Raw genomic sequence first — 22765 nt, forward strand, 5'->3', positions numbered from 1 at the left:
CACATTTAATCTATATTTATTTTATATTGACCTAAAAGCGAGTAGCACATAACAGAAAATATTGAATTGGGTGAAAGGTTGTGATTAGTGTATCATCATCCTGAAGTGCATGTGCAGCCATCAGCCCAACCCGGAAAAATAGTTGGCATAGTCACGATAAGATGCTCAGATATAGTTTCAGTAACTCAGACAGTTTTGTGGGAAATGACAAAACATTGCTCGAGCAACTCGACCGGTTCTTCAAGAATGTAATCTGATAGTCATGAGAGGGGGGACTTTTTTTTATTGATGTTACTTTTACGAATTTGTGATGATGAATCAGAACTTCCGCACAGCGCCCCAAAAAATCAGCAGTAAGTGGAAACCCAGTAAATGGATCAGTTATCAATATCAATAATGATCAGAAGCTTTGGAGACACACTGCAAAAGAATAAATGTATGGTCAATGCGATTTATATGCTCTCTGTTAGCCTTTTGTGGCTTCTTTACACAGGATATACTATAAACATGCACAATCCCACTGGCTATCCAATTTCTAAATGGACTCCTGTCTAACTGGATCTTTAGGCAATAATTTAATTTAATTTTAAAATCGTCCAAAGTAGTATTTACAAAGTCATATTTTAGCTTTATTATTTCACATTTTGTTATTCGGAAACAAGACTGATTTATACAGTCAGGCTAACATTCAACCATATATATATATATATATATATATATATATATATATATATATATATATATATATATATATATATATATGCAGAGGATGTGGTCCAGCATGTGTTGCGCCATGCTACACCATATAAAAAAATGTAAATGTAGGATAGCAGTAGTTTAGATCATTTATGCACACTGTGCAAATTCACTAAATCAAGAAGTGATGATCTCAATATATATATATATTTTTTTAAAGGCACATATTTGAAAGAAGTTCATTCAATCATTCACTTTTTAATGGCAATCATGGGACATTCATTAAAAAAAAAATTACATTTCTCAACTTATCAAACTGTACATGGAGAAGAATAAATTACAATTTGCACGTGATTGGATTCTATTCTTATCGCATAGATATATTTATTGATATATATATATTTCTCATCCAGTCTTTAGAGGTGATGTCTGCAGTTTTACTAAATGGGGATTATCTCAAAGCATGAGACAGACAACTGGCGATTAATGGTTTAAAAAAAATGTAAATAGATATTTCTGCTTCAAAAACTGAATACATTCTGGTATGCTGAGGACCAGGACGAGAGAGTTTCATCATTCAGGCCACAGTGGATTCACTAAATTCCCTTCAACAACTGTAAAAATGATGACTTACACCATCCAGCGTAAATGGCAAGATTTGGCTCTGATTAGGACATTTTATTTACAAAAAGTGCACAGCTGCTTTGAAACCGTTTGTGCATTAAACAGCTTAAATCTCGACTCGAAACAGACAACAGAACTATATTAAAACATAGCACGACAACCTATTCCATTAAATACTACATCATTTAAACCTCTTTTGCACTTTTAACATTCAGGTGAAAGACATTTACACATTTCTCAATATGACGGCTGGGCAGCATACAAACATGACCCAGGTATTATCTCATCTCAATGCTGTACAGTCTGCTGTGTCTCCGTGGCCACAGCATACAATTCATTTATTTTCTCCTGGTACATCTTCACAACAATGGGCCTCCTCAGTTTCATGGTAGGCCCTGCAAAGACATAAAAAAGTAGGTTAATTGGATCTAAATCTCTACCTTAAGTCTCTGCTGAGTGACCCCCACACGGTGACAACATTTGATCCACTGTAGCTTAAAAAATATCTCAGAGGGAGAGATTTATTCGATACCAATCACACTCCACTGGAATGCGTTCTGGCATGCGGCACAGTCACAAGACTTGTCTGATTACAACATGGCCTTGAACAATAGTGTTGTGTGCAGATTTTGCTCAAATTTTAATACCAAAAGAAAAGGAAGCGAAGCGAAATAACTCACCCAGTTCGCCTCCGTTGACAGAGAAGTCTCGCTCCAGTATCGTCCACTTCTGGATCTTCTGGGCGTTGGACGTTGCTCTGGCGTTGGCGCGCTCCATGCCTTCCTGTATGGCGTTGTAGATAGCTGGCTCCTTATTGGCTACGATCTCTGACACCTTGGTGGCTGTGACGTTGTGATGCTGGCAGAATATCAAGGCCTCAGGGCTCAGCTCATCTGTTGGCTCGCCGTTGTCATCCACCACACACTGTGTAAATAGAGAAGGGTCATTATTGTGTTTGTGTTATTTATTCAGTAGCTGTGACTGTGCAGGAATTACGGTCTGGTTACTTTGAGCGTGAGCAGCATGGAGAGGAACTTCAGCTTGTCTCCGATCAGCATGGCGTTGCTGATGATGGGCACCTCGGCCTTCACTGAATCCTCGATAGGCACAGGAGGGATGTTCTCTCCACCTGCAGTGATGATCAGTTCTGTGAAGAAAACACAGTTTAGTTTAAATTAAAAGTGTGTGACAGTGATAGTATAATGAGTCAGGCCCCTCCAGGGGGACAGCATCCTCATACCCTTGATCCTTCCTGTGATGTACAGGAAGTCGTTCTGGTCGTGTCGTCCCAGATCTCCAGAGTGCAGCCAGCCGTCCTGGTCGAGAGCCTCCGCTGTTTTGTCCGGCATGTCCAGGTAGCCCATGAAGACGTGCCGACCCCACATACATATCTCTCCACTCCCGTCCTCATCTGGGTTCTCCAGCTTCGTCTTGCTGCCTGGTATCTTTTTTCCACAGCTGGAGAGACAAAACATAAGTCTGTAACAAGCTTATTTAGACCTGACCTGACCAAAGGTTGCACCGCTCAATACTTTGATGTGCAGTACAAAGAAATAAGATATCACAATGTCAGTACACTGGGAAAAACATTTACATCCGTCATCAGCCAGGACCTCAAGTTGGAGCTGAACATCCGCTTGCTCATCATCAACAAAGCACAACAGAGTATGTATTTCCTACGACAGCTGAAGAAGTTCAATCTGCTACAAACGATGATGGTCCTCTTCTACACTGCCAACCAGGACCTGTATGCCTCCAGGACCAAAGACCTGTGGCCTTCATTTTTAAACTTGTAATCTTCAACATCAACTTGTAAACAGAAAATGTGTAAAATCCACTCCATATCAGCAACACATAATCATAGTTGACATGTTCCATAATGCTTTGCTGCTTACCTTGAGATTTGGGAATAGGTGTCAGTGGAGATGGTGTGTGGGCCGGAGCTTTCACTCATGCCATATAGCTCCAATAAAGGGATGTTCAGGCTCATGAAGTATTCCAGAGTGTCTTTGGTGATGGGGGCAGCGCCCGTGAAGCATAACTTGCAGCGGTCTAGGCCCAGAGATTCACGGACCTTCTTAAAGACCAGATTATTAGCCAGCGTGAAGCCCCAAGGCACCTGATTCTCCCTGCAAAAAGATAAAGTCAAAATATGTTTGAAGTTAAGAGTTGTTAGGAATTAGGAACTTGGCCCAAAATGAAACATTACCAAAGTGGCAATGTTGGTCTGTCTGTTTGGGCCAGAAAGAAAAACACTATTGGATGTATTTGCATTAAATTCTGTCTCAACATTTATGTCCCCCTCAAGATAATTTGAAACCACTTTGGGATTTTCCCGACTTTTCATATAGCGCCACCATTAGGTAAAAAGGTCAAACACCACTACAGATGCTAATATCATTCCCATCAGCCTTTAGCTGTTCTTTGTGTTAGGGCTAATCGGCAAATGTTAGAATTCTATCATGAATGCTAACAAATTATCATTGCTGCTGTCTCACCTGTTCATGACACTGTAGTTGTACCGCAGGCCTATGGACTTGGCCCAGCCCGCCACTGTACTCCTCATTGGGGAGGCCTTGGCACCGACAGCTTTCATTTTCTCCTGCATCTTCTCCCACACACGAGGAACCCCGAGGAAACAAGTTGGATGAGCCTCTTTAAGTGTGTTTACTAAGGAGCCCTGGAAAAATTATTGGGGATTAGAATTTTTTTTTAAAAAGAGTAAAAAGAGTAAACCATTAATAATAATTCTATGTTCATACAACAGTAGGCATCCTTACCTTTAGGGCGTCTGGCTCTGCAAAGTAGGTGGTCATGGCAAAACAAACACACAACCACATGTCCACTAGCTGGGCTGCCACGTGGCTGAGCGGCAGGTAACTGACCATCACCTCCTCAGCATACTTTAAGTTGAGCATGGAAGCTGCCGTGCGGACTGTCCATGTCAGCTGCACATTAGAGAGTCAGAATCAAAGTATTTAACTTTTTTCTTTAACTTTCACAAAACAAGTCAACAAACACATTGTTCACACAGCCTGTTATCAGTATCTTATAAACTCTCTGGTTGAGCCAATAGTAGGATGGCGTTGTCTTTACATCTACCAGCCAGTGTGAGATGGTGCAGTCTTTTTCCATTTGTGGAGAATCAGTTGTTTAGCAAGCAGTGTAGAGGAGGCCACAGCTGCAGTTTGGTCAGCTGGGAACTTCAAGTCCTTGAGGCTGTCCTAACTATCGCAGTGAAAAGGTTGGGATCAATAAGTCTATTGATATATATTGTATTTGAAAAAACACTTTCCAAAAATCCTTTCAAGGGAGGCAGGAAACATAATAATAATATATGCTGTAGCTGTTTTTGGAGTTCCCCAGGGCTCTATGTTGGGTCCTCTTCTTCTTTTCATTTCCATAAATAAACACTTTATTTGATGCTGTTAAAATGCTTTGGTATTTAGAATAAACCCATTAATCTAAATATCAATTAAGGCAAAGAAACTACTACATTCTTGTATTCAGCTGTGTTCATGTTTTTATCCATTTTACTCGTACTTTTAATTTAAACCTGCCTCTTTTACAAGCTCTGTTTATTTACATATCAAATGTCCATACTTTTTGCAGTACAAGTTGATTTGCTGTTCTCTACCTCATGTACCTATAGTCATAATTTATTTTATTATACTTTTGTCATATATCATTGTTAAACGCACATTTACAGGTTTAGAACTTTTTGTGAATTGAAGATGCCATCTCAGGCTCTGGAAAGTTGTGTTTTTTTTTTTTAATGGAACGATTAATTGGAAAAATATTAGATTAATTGATAATAAAAACAGTTGTCAATTGAGCCCCAAGAAGGAATTATATGAAGTTAGTTGTTAAAACAACACAGGCTAAGAAAAGGAAAGTATTTTGTCTTGATAACTCACATTGTCATGGCTCAACATGACTCCTTTAGGGTTCCCAGTGGTTCCAGAGGTAAAGATGAGAGTACAGCACTCATTGGCACGAAGACTGTCAATCACAGCATTTAGCTGCTCGTCGGGCACTTCCTCTCCCAGCTTCATGAACTCCGCCCACTACGCAAATAAAGAGCTAAAGTTAAACAAAGCGCGTCTACATCCAGAGTGGACTGAACTGCATCTGATGTAGTGGAGTTTAATACATTAGAGGTCAGTCCCATTTATTTAATTACAATTCTTATAACACAAGTAATACAGATAATATGTGTGTATTGAAATACCAGAGGTGAAACTGGAGGCATCACATAAAGAAATCTGATCAGATTATCAACAACCATGTGACTTATCTGCTTCATCAATATGTTTGCTGAGCGAACGTACCGTATAAAGAAATGGTGCTTTCTGCTGCAGCTCGCCTTTATACTGGACGATGGCTTTCAGATGAGGTAGATGATCTTTAACCTGTTGGGGAAATAAAAATTAAACAAAAGGCATATGAGGACAGACTTGTTTTCTAACTTTGCCAAAGGTTATTACAGCAATCCAATAAAGCTCCTGACCTGCAGGATTTTGTCGAGCTGCTTCTGGTTCTCCACTACCAGGATGTTGGCCTCACTGTTGGCAGCCACATGCTGACAAGCTTCAACTGAATTGGTGGTGTAAATTCCAGTTGCCAGACCCCTAAAGGAATAAACCAGATATAATAAAGTAAAAAGCATTACATATTGCACACATTTCTTGCATGAGTTACTGTGGACTTTGCTCTTTTGTTTGTCTCACAAATAAGTGCACATGTTTTCATGCAAATTAGTTAAAAACACAAGACACAATGCGCAAGATATGCCACATACTAAAACTAAACAAAAATGCAATTAACAAATGGTCCATTTCTTACGCAATTATAAATAGGTTTGTATCCTAAAACAACACATTTGAACCCCTAAAACATCGACAGCCAGATGATAAAACACAAAGCTTCTGCATTATGATTTTGTTAAAATGTAAGTCTCCTTTACTGCAGAAAATAAAGATGCAAGTAAAGTTTTTGTATTTGAATCCTTGTTGCACAATACATTTAAGTCTTTGAATAGGTGCATAAAATATACGAGGACAACAGCTGGATAGAATTTTAACAGCCACTTTATCCGACTTTTTATGTAATAACAGCAATGGGTGGGGACACAGAGATGGACTTTGAGATGAGTATGAACAGAGATTAGTGTGCAATGTCGGGTGAAACAATGCTCAGGCATCTCTACGAGTCTACATGGAATGTTATCTACCTCCTTAAGTTAAAAGTGATCTTACCCTGCAAAGATGCAGCCGATGTTTGAGATGAACCATTCGGGGGAGTTAAATCCCAGAATCCCCACACCATGGTAACGCTCCAGCCCCAACTAAAATGCAGACAAGATGTTGTTGTTTTTCATATTTTTTCAAAAGAGCATGTATCTTTAGTGACACAGCGGCACAGTGCCTCCATTACTCTTGACCTACATCTCGTTTCAAAAGCCACTCCACCTCACGGGACACAAACATGTCAATGAAACAGTTTAACACAAGCTGTGAGCTTTACACACCCAGGTGTTGATTTCCAGCAAACTGATCTCACAATTTAGAGAATTCAATGAGAGAGGGAGGACATGATGAGCTAGTGTTTCCAAAACAGTAATTTACATTGTGGAACATAATTATTGTGCACGTCAAAAACTTCTACTCGACTAGTTTTCATTACAAATGTAGGAGTTTACAAACGGTGCAGAACATAGGACATGTTGTAGTGGAAGGTTTAATTTGCTCTACTTCAGCACTCTGGACTTGAATGAAACAGTTGTTGACTTGTTTGAGCTTTGAGGGTGTTCACATTCATATTGGGTACAGCATTTGTAGCACGTTTTTATTCCTAGTTCCCTACGTTCATAAACATAAAAACATGACAAGGAAGAACATTTTACTGGCTCATAGGTTATGTATGTAATGAAGACCAGACCAAAACCATAACAACCCTGAAGCAAGCAAGAAGTGAAGAACCCTGCATTAAAAGTCTGGGAGAGCAATACAATTCCACTATGGCAACTTGTCCACTTTTGTTCTTTTTAGAGTGTATAATATATGTTATATGTGCATAGCCATATACAAATGTGTTATATATACAATACATTAATGTGGCTTTCCTAGTTTCTGCTACTGAAAATTGGACTACAGTTTGTGTAAAAATAAATAAAAGTCTTCAATTCCTACTCTTGACACAAAACGGATGTAAACAGCCTTAAATTAAAGCTAAAAGCCAAATTAACAATAATGTTAGAGACAGAAAACAATATGCCACTGCACAAGTCAATTTGCAAACACACCTTGAGGAAACTTTTAGCTGCCGCCCGGCACTGCTCATAGTATTGCCTCCATGTCAGGGTCACCCACTGGCCCTCTTTTTTGGAAGCCAAGGCTGGATGATCCCCGTACGTTTCCACCGTGTGCAGAAACAGCTGATGGGCCGTCATGGGAGTCTCTGAGGCCGGACCCGAGCCCTCCATCCTCAGCTTGACTGCCTTGTGTCTGCTGGAGCTCCATAGCTCGTCCGCTGGGGCCAGAGGTGCTGGTCCGTTCGTCCTCACCAAGGGAACTGACCTAGGCTCTTCTGTATCGGGACAACAAGGGCAGCCGTATTTACTCGCCATTAATAACAATAACAATGTCAGGAGACACCCTCACTAAACCGAGACAGCAAATTTAACAAGAAGAGTCTCGGTTATGAGAGGACTGCAGACATCTCTGGTCGAACCCTGTGGATATATTACACATGAATTGTCAGAGCAACACGATTTACAGGTTGTGCTGTAATGTGGGAGGGCTTAATGATACCTGAGCCAAAACAGAAATGAAGAGCCAACCTACCGATCGGGTTTGGTTAGAGTAAGTTTAGTGAGAGCTTCAAAGGGCAGTATTTGTTTGTTTTGCTAAAAAGTCCTCCCTGTTATTTAAATCTATTTCCTAATTGTATTTTATTTTATTTTCCATTCTTATTTGTCCCACCACAACTTTACATTAGGATGGTATTTATTATGTTGTTCCTTTTAGCTTTTGCTAAATTTGTATTTGCTCTTCTGCAAAAATCTGCAACAGTTTTCCTAAAAGGTCCCAAAAGTGAAAGATCTCTGTGCATCAATTGATACAGTGAAACATGTGATTATTACTCAATAGTCTCTAATCCAAAAACTTTTCAGACGCATCATGAAACTGGTTCAGATTCCTCTATATCTTAACATTTTATCTTATTTTTCCCTTTTTTTATTTCCCCGTGGTTATATTATCCAAAAGCACATCTTGCTATTTCACATATCCTGTAATTTCCCCACTGAGGGACTAATAAAGGATTATCTTATCTTATCTTATCTTATCTTAGTGACCGATACTTGAGAGCCTCTCAGACTTTAAAAACTGCATAAAACAAAGAACACACTGTCAACAAGTGCATAATGATGTGTTCTGCATCTGAATGCCAAACCTGCAAAAAAAACAACCAAAAAACACCTTGTTTTCACAGGTTGTGTCTGTTTCAAGGTGTTTGTGTTTATCTTGTAAAGAGAGGGATTTCCCGCCTACTCAGATTTTTATATTTTAATAATTTGTCACAAGATTTTCTCAATAAAAGACAATATAATTGGTGGAGCAGCAACCCCACTAATTGTTTTTATGTATATATTGTTATCATTTATCGTCTTGCTCAGACTCTTACCTAGGCAAAGTCCTTCAGTGGCTTCCTCCAGCTCAGCTGTTGCACAGAGCTCAGCTGTGGGGGCTTCTCCGTTGAGGACGAGGGGGGAGCGAGTCTTTTGGGTAGACATGCTGTGGATAAACATAAGTGTGAGTTCCATAGTACAAATGGATCAAATCTACATCCTCATAAAGATGCGTTTCCCACTTTGGGACATGCATCCTTTTTGCATACCTCTCAGCTTTACTATCCATGACTGCAACGCCACTGCTGCTCCTAACCGAACCCTCTGGAGCACTCATCTCGTATTTGCTGGAATAACAGAGAAAACTATATTATGTGGGCATGAAGAACAATTAACATTGAAACACTTTAGAAATCCTTCAAGCAGATAACAATTCCAGTTACGAAACAGCACCGCTCTGGTCATTTATACAAGACTGACAAAGCCATTGCAACAGGTCCGAGCCAATGACCGCTGTCGCTACATTTTGAAACTCTGAATATTGTGCCAGAAAGTATTGCAGGACATCTGCATGCTTTCTCTTTCACTCCATCTCAGTCATCTCTAGTTAATTCAACGTTTCACGTTTTAGATGAAAAATTCAAATATTGTCAAAAAGACAAGCTCGCCTTTAGGACTTCCTTCATTCAGTTCTCTTATGATTGTTCTGCAGAGAGTGAAATGTTGCCATCTAGTGTGTAAATGACTCAACGGCTGGGTTTTATGGTCTGTATCTTCAAAGGATCAAAGTGCCAAAATCAGTAGATACAAAGATTAGCCGTGATGGAAGAAGTACTCATAATTTTAAGTAATTGTGTATGTGTATATTTATTTATTATGAATATTGTTACTGATGCTTTAGCATGTAAGCAGCATTGTAATGTGACAGCAGGTGGAAGTGGAGCACATTTTTAATTATTTGATATACTGTTGAATAGTTTAATCTATCATCATTAAATAATCACATACCATGTTTTTTAAATCTTGATCTTTAAAACAACTAATAACTCCAGTTGGAGTAAAAAGCACTATATTTCGATCCGAAATGTATGAGTTATAAAGTAGCATAATGTTTAAATACTCAAGTAAAAGTACATTGTAGTAAAAGAGTATTAGATTAGGATCTGTCAACCCAGCATATACTCTTTGGTCAAAATTTCTCTGGACCAAAGTTCATACGACTTGCAAAACTACAGTGTGGCAATATGAAGTGGCAATGGCAAAGTCTTGTAATATGCAAATATTGATGGATTTCAGTGCCATTAATGACTTGGATTTGCACATTACCTAGAAAGCAGACGGAACATTTGAAGAAAACTTTGTGTTAAAACATTAGTGGTAGAAAGTCCTATAAGGAGATAAAGACCAGAGCAATTCCACATGTTTAGCTTCAGTATGTAAGAATCACTCAATTCCTTGTGGAGGGGGTTTAAAGAAATACTTTTCCCGTATTCATCAAACATTTATCATCAACATTTCCATCTATTTGTCAAGTGTTTGTCTCAAACCCACTGACCGTGATCTTCAATGTCTTCACATTAAAGATCACAAAGTGTGCACAGCGGTACATTTTTCTTAGCCTTGAAATTTTAAATTGAATTGTGGAATGAAATTGATCATTTCCTGCAATTCAATGACAAAAAGGAGCTGTAACATGTCAATAATCAACGATATTGAAAGTGCATCATCCTCATACAAGACGTGCAGTCCCCATAGCAACCTCTGACAACCAAAGTTACCCCTATACGCAAGTCTTTTTCACACACTGTAACATCAAAAAAGGAACTTTAAAATGACACTTTTCCTACCTTCTTCTGTGACAGTCGTTGCCAAGTGCAGGACAGACCCGGATCAACCTTTGCCTGGTGCAGGTCTGTTGACCCCTGGAGAAAATATCAGCCAACAGAGAAGTTGCTTAAGTGCACACCAACTTCCCCTGCACCCACGCCTCACCTCCAGAGCTTTAATGACTTTCGCAATCCTCTCAGTCGACCAGTTAAAGCTCCACCAACAAGCTTGACAAAAGGTTTACTCCACGAGGTGAAGAAGACCTGGACACACAAACATCCTGCGACTGGTAGAAACCTGCTTTGTTTACATTATTGAGCAGACAATGTCAGTATGTTGGCAATATATATAATAAGTGTATTAGGGATATCGTTTTGCACACGACTTTTGCATTTTCTCAAGAACTCTTAATTCTCCTGCTTCTCTATTTACATCTTGGTAAAACAAAAAAAGTGCACAAGAGAAATCAGTAAGAGTCCATGATTTGTACTTAAAATGTCCAAAGATCAATACTTGTTAGGTATTCTGTCTGGCAGTCGGGGTTAAAAAGGTAAATATAGATGAGAGTTCAACTCCCCCACACACACACCTTGCTCACGGGCACTGATGTCACAAAATCAAACCACAGTGACAACACATCTGTCCAGACTCTGACCCTCATTGCTCATAGCTGGGCTCATGCAATATGTGGAGGTTAGTTGGGGGATTAATTAATGCCAGTAATGCATAAAAAGAGGTAGCAGGAAACTAGACCACACAATGTAAGTAATACATATTATAATAATAAAAATAAATCTTAATCTGCCCTAAAGGCTGTATATGTGACAGCAAATATATTTTAACAAACAGCAACTAATCATGTGGAAAACTCTGGTGCACGTGAATATTTAAGATGAATGCAAACGAGTTAAACAAAGAAAGTATACTGCATGTAGACATCACTAAATGGCCTAAAGTACTTTTACAAACCTCTCACACCTGTTTGTTAAATTATGGTCCTAGGCTATTTTCTAAATAGTTTGCAATATAGCTTAATGCAATATATAATAATGTTTTAGATTATGGTTTGCTTAAATGGGGAATTATACAGGTCACCATAATTAACTATATCGCTCATATCAATCACATCTACAGGCATCAAGAACTGTGGTAGAGTAGTAAAGCCCGCCTCTTGCTTGATTTGATTGGCTGCCTCCGTCAAGCGTGACATTGACGAGAAGTTGAGACTATTTACACTTTTATGCATTAACTGGTATTATTGCCTCTTCCTTGTTAAATTACATATGTATACAAGGAAGAGGCAGTAATACCATATATACTGCTTAATAATAGATCACAAAGTATAGTCTGAAATTCAGTTTTAAGATGAGACCCACCTTTCCTGTTGTTTTAGACCTGATAAACTGACTAAACTGCAGTTTTGTTCAGAAAAACTTAATTTAACTACTGATCCAGATTCAACTGGAAATGCTCGTGCAGATGCAGACTACACAAACTAACATATTACAAATGTCGCACACAACGGATACGCCTCGTCTCTACCACAGACTTAGCAGAAGCACAGAAGAAGTGTGCTGATCAGACGGAGAAATGCCTGGCAGAGGGATACATGTAAATAGGGTATAGCTGTCCCTGTCCAAAAATGTTTGTTTCTTCAACTTCAAACCAGAATACTTACCTAACCTGTCTGATTATTTACTCTTGTTCGGCTATATATGTTTGAAAATCTCAATGTTTACCTTTAATTATGTTAACTGTACCATCAGTGGTGACCTGCGTATACACATGTGAAGTACATGCTTTCGTCCACACGAGGGTACATGTGATTTCTATTCTTATAACATCAGCTCCATCCAGTCTTTAGAGGTGATGTCTGCAGTTTTTTCAAGATGGGAATCATCCCAAAGAATGAGACAAAAAACCTGCAATTAATGGTGTGAAATCTTGAAATAGACTCCTTCAAAAATACAATACTTACCAGGATGACAAAGACAAGAGAGTTTCATCTTTCAGGCCACAGTGGATTCACAACATTTAGAAAATTGCAAATTGTGTTTCCCAGTGTAACTGCACACAATGCACATGTATGCAAACAGTAAATGGCAAGATGTGGCTCTGATTAGGATATTTTATTTACAAAAAGTGCACAGCTGCTTTGAAATCGTATGTGTACACATGACATATATTGCACTTCTGTCCATCCTGAGAGAGGGATCCCTTCTCTGTTGCTCTCCCTAAGGTTTCGTCCTGTTTTTCTAACCGTTATTTTTGGGGTGGAGTTTTTCCTGTACTGATGTGAGTGTCCTGGGACAGAGGATGTCGTATGTGTAAAGATTGTAAAGCCTTTAAGGCTAATTTGTGATTTATGATTTGTGATCTCGACTCGAAACAGACAACAGAAACATATTAAAACATCTATTCCAATAGACACAACATAATTTAAATGTATTTTGCACTTTTAACATTCAGGTGAAAGACATTTACACATTTCTCAATATGACGGCTGGGCAGCATACAAACATGACCCAGGTATTATCTCATCTCAATGCTGTACAGTCTGCTGTGTCTCCGTGGCCACAGCATACAATTCATTTATTTTCTCCTGGTACATCTTCACAACAATGGGCCTCCTCAGTTTCATGGTAGGTCCTGCAAAGACATAAAAAAGTAGGTTAATTGGATCTAAATCTCTACCTTAAGTCTCTGCTGAGTGACCCCCACACGGTGACAACATTTGATCCACTGTAGCTTAAAAAATATCTCAGAGGGAGAGATTTATTCGATACCAATCACACTCCACTGGAATGCGTTCTGGCATGCGGCACAGTCACAAGACTTGTCTGATTACAACATGGCCTTGAACAATAGTGTTGTGTGCAGATTTTGCTCAAATTTTAATACCAAAAGAAAAGGAAGCGAAGCGAAATAACTCACCCAGTTCGCCTCCGTTGACAGAGAAGTCTCGCTCCAGTATCGTCCACTTCTGGATCTTCTGGGCGTTGGACGTTGCTCTGGCGTTGGCGCGCTCCATGCCTTCCTGTATGGCGTTGTAGATAGCTGGCTCCTTATTGGCTACGATCTCTGACACCTTGGTGGCTGTGACGTTGTGATGCTGGCAGAATATCAAGGCCTCAGGGCTCAGCTCATCTGTTGGCTCGCCGTTGTCATCCACCACACACTGTGTAAATAGAGAAGGGTCATTGTTGTGTTTGTGTTATTTATTCAGTAGCTGTGACTGTGCAGGAATTACGGTCCAGTTACTTTGAGCGTGAGCAGCATGGAGAGGAACTTCAGCTTGTCTCCGATCAGCATGGCGTTGCTGATGATGGGCACCTCGGCCTTCACTGAATCCTCGATAGGCACAGGAGGGATGTTCTCTCCACCTGCAGTGATGATCAGTTCTGTAAAGAAAACACAGTTTAGTTTTAAAAAAGTGTGACATGTTTGACAACGTTCAGAGTATAATGAGTCAGGCCCCTCCAGGGGGAAAGCATCCTCATACCCTTGATCCTTCCTGTGATGTACAGGAAGTCGTTCTGGTCGTGTCGTCCCAGATCTCCAGAGTGCAGCCAGCCGTCCTGGTCGAGAGCCTCCGCTGTTAAATCCGGCATGTCCAGGTAGCCCATGAAGACGTGCCGACCCCACATACATATCTCTCCACTCCCGTCCTCATCTGGGTTCTCCAGCTTCGTCTTGCTGCCTGGCATCTTTTTTCCACAGCTGGAGAGACAAACCATAAGTCTGCAACAAGCTTATTTAGACCTGACCTGACCAAAGCTTGTGCTACAACTGCATCGCTACTTTGAAGTGCAGTACAAAGAAATACAATTTCAGAATGTCAGTACACTGGATAAAACATTCTCATGCAAAACATACAAACCTGGCTGACACAATTTTATTGACTTGTGAATTCTTAAAAAGAAATGGATGTCTGCTTCCAAACCCCAAGAAAAGATATATTAACAATAGTGTTGCATAGCCAGACATATCTCCACAGCGCTGTCAGCACTAAAGAATTATCTGGCTTCACACACTATCAAATAGAATTTGAACAAGCTCTGGCTTGTTTGTATTTTTTTAAACCAATCACGATCATTTTGGGCGACGCTAAGCTCAGGATGCTATGATGGGTGCCTTGCTAAATAAATCTTGCAGATAGAGGAAGGGGAGGCTACCGTGTGAGATACACGGCCAATGGCAGACTTATACCCATAGTCTACATGCGGTGAGTTGAACTATGATAATAATAACAATGATAATAACTTTAATTGTTTAGCACTGTTTGTGTACAGATGCTGCCCAAAGTGAAAATAAGATAGAGAAGAAAAGAAAGAAGAACTGGTTCAAACTGGTTCAAGCAGGTTCAAACAGATTCAAACCGTCACCATAACCTGTTTCTGAGACAGAAGCTCAGAGACAGAGCTATGAGCAGCAACTTGACACATAACTGTATGTGATACAACTCTGCTCCTTCTTGTGAGAATAAGTCTCCTGATTATTGATTTCACACTTGGTTTTCGAGTAGAATTTTTCTAACACACAGTCATCTCACATCCATATCGGCAACTCATAGTTGACATGTTCCATAATGCTTTGCTGCTGACCTTGTGAGGTGGTAATGGGTGTCAGTGGAGATGGTGTGTGGGCAGGAGCTTTCACTCATGCCATATAGCTCCAATAAAGGGATGTTCAGGCTCATGAAGTATTCCAGAGTGTCTTTGGTGATGGGGGCAGCGCCCGTGAAGCATAACTTGCAGCGGTCTAGGCCCAGAGATTCACGGACCTTCTTAAAGACCAGATTATTAGCCAGCATGAAGCCCCAAGGCACCTGATTCTCCCTGGAACCAAAACGATAAAGTCAAAATTACACCCATTGTATGTTTGAAGTTAAGAGTTGTTAGGGATTAAGAACTCGGACAAAAATGAAACATTAACAAAGTGGGTCTGTTTGGGCCAAAAAGAAAAAACTTTTTGGATGTATTGCCATGAAAATGTGTCCCATCAGCCTCAGCTGTTCTTTGTGTTAGGGCTAATTGGCAAATGTTAGAATTCTATCATGAATTCTAACAAATTATCATTGCTGCTGTCTCACCTGTTCATGACACTGTAGTTGTACCGCAGGCCTATGGACTTGGCCCAGCCCGCCACTGTACTCCTCATTGGGGAGGCCTTGGCACCGACAGCTTTCATTTTCTCCTGCATCTTCTCCCACACACGAGGAACCCCCACGAAACAAGTTGGACGAACCTCTTTAAGTGTGTTTACTAAGGAGCCCTGGAAAAATGATTGGGGATTAGAGTAAAAATAGTAAACCATTAATATTAATTCTATGTTCATACAACAGTAGGCATCCTTACCTTGAGGGCGTCTGGCTCTGCAAAATAGGTGGTCATAGCACAAGAAATACCCAACCACATGTCCACTAGCTGGGCTGCCGCGTGGCTGAGCGGCAGGTAACTGACCATCACCTCCTCAGCATACTTTAAGTTGACCATGGAAGCTGCCGTGTGGACTGTCCATGTCAGCTGCACATTAGAGAGGAGTCAGAATCAAAGTATTTAACTCACATATTTTTCTTTAATTTCCACAAAACAAATCAGCAAACACATTGTTCACACAGACTGTTATCAGTATTTTACAAAACTCTCTGGTTGAGCCAATAGTAGTAGGGTTTAGTTGTTCGAGTTTGAGACTGTATCTGTATATCCAGAGTCTTTTTCATTTGAGGAGAATCAGCCATCAATCAAGCAGTTTAAAGGAGGCAACAACTGCTACTTGGTCAGCTGGGAACTTTAAGTATTTGGGGCTGCCCCAAATATGCCATAGGAAAGTTTGGGATCAATACATTTAATTAATTATATTGCATTTGAAAAAACACGTTCCAAAAATCCTCTTGAGGGAGGCAGGAAAAAGTGAGTTTTGTAATAAGTGTCTTGGTTGATACCTGTCTGATGGTATTTGATGTGTTCGCATACAATATATGTTGGAGCTGTTTTTGGAGTTCCCCAGGGCTCTGTGTTGGGTCCTCTTCTTCTTTTCCTTTACATAAATATAGACTTTATTTAATGCTTTTAAAACGCTATTGTATCTCCCAAATTGGAGATACCTTTAATTTAAAACTGCCTCCTTCAAACACACTATGTATTTTTGTACGTTCCGACTGCAAAACAAGTCGGCTTGCTGTTTTCTACCGTATGACCATAACCACTATTTATTTCTAAATATTATTTTATTTTATTTTACTTTAATAGTGAATAAATGAGAGACATTCTCTGGTTCCAGCAGTGAGAGTATTTGCCAGAAGTGAGAATATTTGCTTTTCTTTGTCATATATCGTTGTTATTTGAACATTTATAGGTTTGGGATTTTTGGTCCAACAAAACCAGATAATTGACAATGTCATCTTAGACTCTGGAAAGTTCTGATGTGCAGTTTTTAACAGTTGTCGATTTTTACTGGAATAATTAATTGGAAAGACATTAGATTAGTCAATAATAAAAACAATTGTCAATTGAGCCCTAATAAGGAATGATATATAAATAGTAAAAAAAAAAAAAAAAAGCTAAGAAATGGAAAGTATTTTGTCTTGATAACTCACATTGTCATGGCTCAACATGCATGCTTTAGGGTTCCCAGTGGTTCCAGAGGTAAAGATGAGAGTACAGCACTCATTGGCACGAAGACTGTCAATCACAGCATTTAGCTGCTCGTCGGGCACTTCTTCTCCCAGCTTCATGAACTCCGCCCACTACGCAAATAAAGAGCTAAAGTTAAACAAAGCGCGTCTACATCCAGAGTGGACTGAACTGCATCTGATGTAGTGGAGTTTAATACATTAGAGGTCAGTCCCATTTATTTAATTACAGTTCTTATAACACAAGTAATACAGATAATATGTGTGTATTGAAATACCAGAGGTGAAACTGTAGGCATCACATAAAGAAATCTGATCAGATTATCATCAACCATGTGACTTATCTGCTTGATCAATATGTTTGCTGAGCGAACGTACCGTATAAAGAAATGGTGCTTTCTGCTGCAGCTCGCCTTTATACTGGACGATGGCTTTCAGATGAGGTAGATGATCTTTAACCTGTTGGGGAAATAAAAATTAAACAAAAGGCATATGAGGACAGACTTGTTTTCTAACTTTGCCAAAAGTTATTACAGCACTCCAATAAAGCTCCTGACCTGCAGGATTTTGTCGAGCTGCTTCTGGTTCTCCACTACCAGGATGTTGGCCTCACTGTTGGCAGCCACATACTGACAAGCTTCAGCTGAATTGGTGGTGTAAATTCCAGTTGCCAGACCCCTAAAGGAATAAACCAGATATAAGAAAGTAAAAACACATTTCTTGCATGAATTACTATAGATTTTGCTCTTTTGCCTCTTTTGTCCCACAAAAAATTGCCCACATTTTTGAGAGACTGAGTAGAAATAACTAAAGTTAATGTTTGATTTATCTATTAATTAGTTATGTTTAAAACAAATTAGTTTAAAACACAATAATTTGCCACATAATTTGAATTTAACAAACATGCGATTATCAAAGAATAAAGTTTCTTACAGAATTAGAAATGGGATTGTATCCTCAAAACGGTAAGTGATCTTACCCTGCAAAGATGCAGCCGATGTCTGAGATGAACCATTCGGGGGAGTTAAATCCCAGAATCCCCACACCATGGTAACGCTCCAGCCCCAACTAAAATGCAGACAAGATGTTGTTGTTTTTCATATTTTTTCAAAAGAGCATGTATCTTTAATGACACAGCGGCACAGTGCTTCCATTACTCTTGACCTACATCTCGTTTCAAAAGCCACTCCATCTCACGGGAGTTTGTAACTCCTGCCCTCCTTTTAAATTTTGTAATATATGTTATATGTATATATACATATAGAAATGTGTTATATACAATACATTAATGTGGCTTTCCTAGTTTCTGCTACTGAAAGTTGGAAGACTACAGTTTTTGTAAAACAAAATCTCTACAATTCCTACTTTTGACCCAAAATGGATGTAAACAGCCTTAAATTAAAGCTAAAAGCCAAATTAACATTAATGTTAGAGACAGAAAACAATATGCCACTGCACAAGTCAATTTGCAAATAAACCTTGAGGAAACTTTTAGCTGCCGCCCGGCACTGCTCATAGTATTGCCTCCATGTCAGGGTCACCCACTGGCCCTCTTTTTTGGAAGCCAAGGCTGGATGATCCCCGTACGTTTCCACCGTGTGCAGAAACAGCTGATGGGCCGTCATGGGAGTCTCTGAGGCCGGACCCGAGCCCTCCATCCTCAGCTTGACTGCCTTGTGTCTGCTGGTGCTCCATAGCTCGTCCGCTGGGGCCAGAGGTGCTGGTCCGTTCGTCCTCACCAAGGGAACTGGCCTAGGCTCTTCTGTATCGGGACAACAGGGGCAGCCGTATTTAATCACAAATAATAACAATAGAAATGTCAGGAAAGACCCTGACCAAACCGAGACTCTTCTCCTTAATAAATTTGCTGTCTCGGTTTGGTTATGAGAAGACTGCAGACATCTCTGGTCGAAAGTTGTGGATTTATTACACATGAATTAAAACTCTGAATACAATAGCCCCTGAGCGTTTAGCTTCTATTGTTACAGCCCTTTGACTCTGAGGTGGATGTTCCTCTCCACCGTGCTGCTGTAAGCACTTACAACTAAAGTCTATTTATACTGAAAACACCCACAAGGCTTTCTTATTTTTCCCTTTTTTATTTCCCCGTGGTTATATTATCCAAAAGCACATGTTACTATTTCACTTAAAATTGTAGCGACCGATATTTGAGGGCTTTAAACACTGCAAAAAAACAAAGAACACATTGTCAACAAGTACACAATGTTTTTTTGCATCTGAATGCCAAACCTGCAGATAAGAACGGATCGTGCTGACTTTATATACACATTTAATAAGTATCTTCCACACTCTGCCCTTCATGCAGCTGCTTCTAACAGTAGTAACTCTAGACCTTTTAAAGCAACGTAATGTATCTTAATGGCCCTTTGTTCACAGGTTGTGTCTGTTTCAAGATGTTTGTGTTTACCTTAAGAGCGATGGCGCCCACTCAGATTCAGAATATTTCAATTGTTTTCGAGGTGTTGTTCACTATAAAAGACTCTTACCTAGGCAAAGTCCTTCAGTGGCTTCCTCCAGCTCAGCTGTTGCACAGAGCTCAGCTGTGGGGGCTTCTCCGTTGAGGACGAGGGGGGAGCGAGTCTTTTGGGTAGACATGCTGTGGATAAACATAAGTGTGAGTTCCATAGTACAAATGGATCAAACTACATCCTCATAAAGATGCGTTTCCCACTTTGGGACATGCATCCTTTTTGCATACCTCTCAGCTTTACTATCCATGACTGCAACGCCACTGCTGCTCCTAACCGAACCCTCTGGAGCACTCATCTCGTATTTGCTGGAATAACAGAGAAAACTATATTATGTGGGCATGAAGAACAATTAACATTGAAACACTTTAGAAAACTACTACTCAAATTTTTTTTTAAAGCCAGTTACGCAACAGCACCGGTCTGGTCTTTTAAGACAAACATTGCATCAGTTCAGAGCCAATGACCGCCATCAGTAAATGTTGAAACTGATACTCTTTGACCCATATAGTAATCACACATTGAAGCACAATGCACTGCACCCCAGTCATCTCCAGTTAATTCAATTCAACAAAGTAAACCAACATTCCAGTTTAAATCAACTGCTTTGTTTTATATACTGGATATGTATATATATACATATATATATATCCATTGGGTTCTCCAGCATCCTCCCACAGTCCAAATACATGCAGCTTTGGTTAATTGGACTCTAAATGGCATTTTAGAGGTGTTAGGTGTGAATGTGAGCGTGACTCTCCATGTGCCCTGTGATAGACTGGCGACCTGTGCAGGGTGAATTCTGCCTTCGCCCAGTCAGCTGGGATCGGCTCCAGCGCTCCGCGACCCTTAATAGGATCAGCGGTCCAGATAAAGGAATGGAATGTATATAGAAAGCATTGTGTTAAAGTGTTGAATATTCTCGTGAAAAAAAAAAATGTGGTAGAAAGTCCTATAAGAGTATGTAAGAATATCTCAATTTATTGTGGAGTTTTTTTCCCCAAGAAAAACTTGTTGAACAAACAATTAAAAGACAAGCGAACTGCTCACATCACGTATTTCCTTCTCTTACTCAATGTGTTCCACCATGCAGCCCAAAGGCTAATGAATTCAGTTCCTTCTGTCTACACATAAGTGTGCATAGAAGTATATTTTTCTTGGATTTATAATCCTAAAATTATTGTATTACTTCCTGCAATTCAATAACAATCAGCTGAAGCAGAAAAGGAGCTGTAAAGTGTCAATAATCAAAAGATATTCATCATCCTCATAAAAGACGTGCAGACCTATGACGAGAAAGTCTTTTCCACACTCTGCAATATCGAAAAAATGTAAACTTTTCTTACCTTCTTTAGGGACCGACCTGATTGTCAGTTTTCGTCAGGTGCAGGACTGACCCGGTTCAACCTGGAGCAGGCACTCAACTGTTGCTCCCTGGAGAACTTGCTTTACTGCATACCAACTTCCCCTGCACCCACGCCTCACCTCCAGAGCTTTGAAGACTTTCGCAATCCTCTGAATAACTGAGTCGACCAGTTAAAGATCCACCAACAAGTTGGACAAAAGGTTACTGCTCCTCGAGGGGAAGAAGACCTGGACACACAACCATCCTGCGACTGGTAGAAACCTGCTTTGTTTATATTATTGATACTCGCAGACGACTGCTCGTGGGTCGTGGGGTTGTGTGTGTGTGTTTTTGGGAGGGTATTTAGATGTATATTAGCCCTAATCTACTCGTGAAGACAAGTCATTATCATATTCTGTATTTATGTATGACCAGACCTGTCAAGGGTAATGATAAAACTAGAACTTTTAACTATAAACTAAAAGGTATTTCAGGTTCGTGAGGAGAAATGAGACTTTGAACCGTAAAATAAAAAAATTAGAAGTGTCAGTATGTTGGCAATATACGTATAAATGCACAAAGTATTAGGGAGATCGTTTTGCACACAACTTTTGCAGCCTACGTTTTCTCAAGAACTCTTAATTCTTCCGCTTCTCTATTTACGTCTTGGTAAAAAAAGAAAAGTGCACAAGAAAAATCAGTAAGAGTCCATGATTTCCACTTAAAATGTCCAAAGATCAATACTTGTTAGGTATTCTGTCTGACAGTCGGGGTTAAAAAGGTAAATATAGATGAAAGTTCAACTCCCCAACACACACACCTTGCTCACGGGCACTGATGTCACAAAATCAAACCACAGTGACAACACATCTGTCCAGACTCTGACCCTCAATGCTAATATTTGGGCTCATGCAATCTGTGGAGGTTAGTTGAGGCGTTACTTACAGATTTGTTTTAAATTCTTCCATTTGAACTCCGTGCTATCTCAGCTGCAAAGTTATACCAAATAGTTTGAAATAAATCACTGAATAAAACCTGACCAAATTAAGTTTGTATTAATCAAACAACTATACAACAGAAGTAGACATTGCTATCATGACTCAGACAGACCAATGTAGATATGCATGTGCCTATTTGTATAATATATGAACAGATAGGATTAAAGTCAACATTTCAGCATAATATATATATATATATATATATATATATATATATTTAAAAAAAATACATATATTACGATATATTACTAGAATAACAAGTAATGGATCTTTAAGTTGTTTATTATAATTGGATGCTCTGTGTCCTCAGGAATGTGAATGATCATAAAAACCACAATGGTGGGGTTATAAAACAAGGTAGACTCAGCCACCTGTCGTATGTTTATCCAGGGAACATGTTAAGTGTGAGTCTCACCACTTAATGCCCCGATGGGTCGTGAGAGCAGTTCCTGAAAGAAGTTTATTAGCTTAGATTGCGTCAGACATTTCAGTCGCATAATCTCTCCGTGGACGTCGGGCTAC

General features: G+C 39.6%; 2 protein-coding genes across 2 annotated transcripts; both read right to left on the minus strand.

The window, feature by feature from the left end:
- Positions 1-936: 936 nt before the first annotated feature.
- LOC117737000 (long-chain-fatty-acid--CoA ligase ACSBG2-like) lies at positions 937-10816 on the minus strand. The gene is made up of 15 exons (XM_034542704.1): positions 10798-10816; positions 9220-9297; positions 9007-9116; positions 7625-7908; positions 6579-6667; positions 5831-5951; positions 5652-5732; positions 5238-5387; positions 4101-4268; positions 3819-4000; positions 3216-3449; positions 2561-2778; positions 2328-2467; positions 2001-2244; positions 937-1715 (listed from the first exon to the last, which is right to left on the minus strand). The coding sequence occupies exons 2-15, from the start codon at positions 9285-9287 to the stop codon at positions 1609-1611; spliced, it is 2196 nt and encodes a 731-aa protein (XP_034398595.1). The 5' UTR covers positions 9288-9297; positions 10798-10816; the 3' UTR covers positions 937-1608.
- Positions 10817-12887: 2071 nt separating this feature from the next.
- On the minus strand, positions 12888-22433 carry LOC117736128 (long-chain-fatty-acid--CoA ligase ACSBG2-like). Its single transcript, XM_034541224.1, has 15 exons — positions 21247-22433; positions 20131-20208; positions 19919-20028; positions 18890-19173; positions 18391-18479; positions 17969-18089; positions 17790-17870; positions 17376-17525; positions 16135-16302; positions 15870-16051; positions 15382-15615; positions 14280-14497; positions 14039-14178; positions 13712-13955; positions 12888-13426 (listed from the first exon to the last, which is right to left on the minus strand). The coding sequence occupies exons 2-15, from the start codon at positions 20196-20198 to the stop codon at positions 13320-13322; spliced, it is 2196 nt and encodes a 731-aa protein (XP_034397115.1). The 5' UTR covers positions 20199-20208; positions 21247-22433; the 3' UTR covers positions 12888-13319.
- Positions 22434-22765: the final 332 nt, after the last annotated feature.

This window comes from Cyclopterus lumpus, chromosome 9 (genome assembly GCF_009769545.1).
Source record: "Cyclopterus lumpus isolate fCycLum1 chromosome 9, fCycLum1.pri, whole genome shotgun sequence".
In the NCBI taxonomy this organism is placed as follows: Eukaryota; Metazoa; Chordata; class Actinopteri; order Perciformes; family Cyclopteridae; genus Cyclopterus; species Cyclopterus lumpus.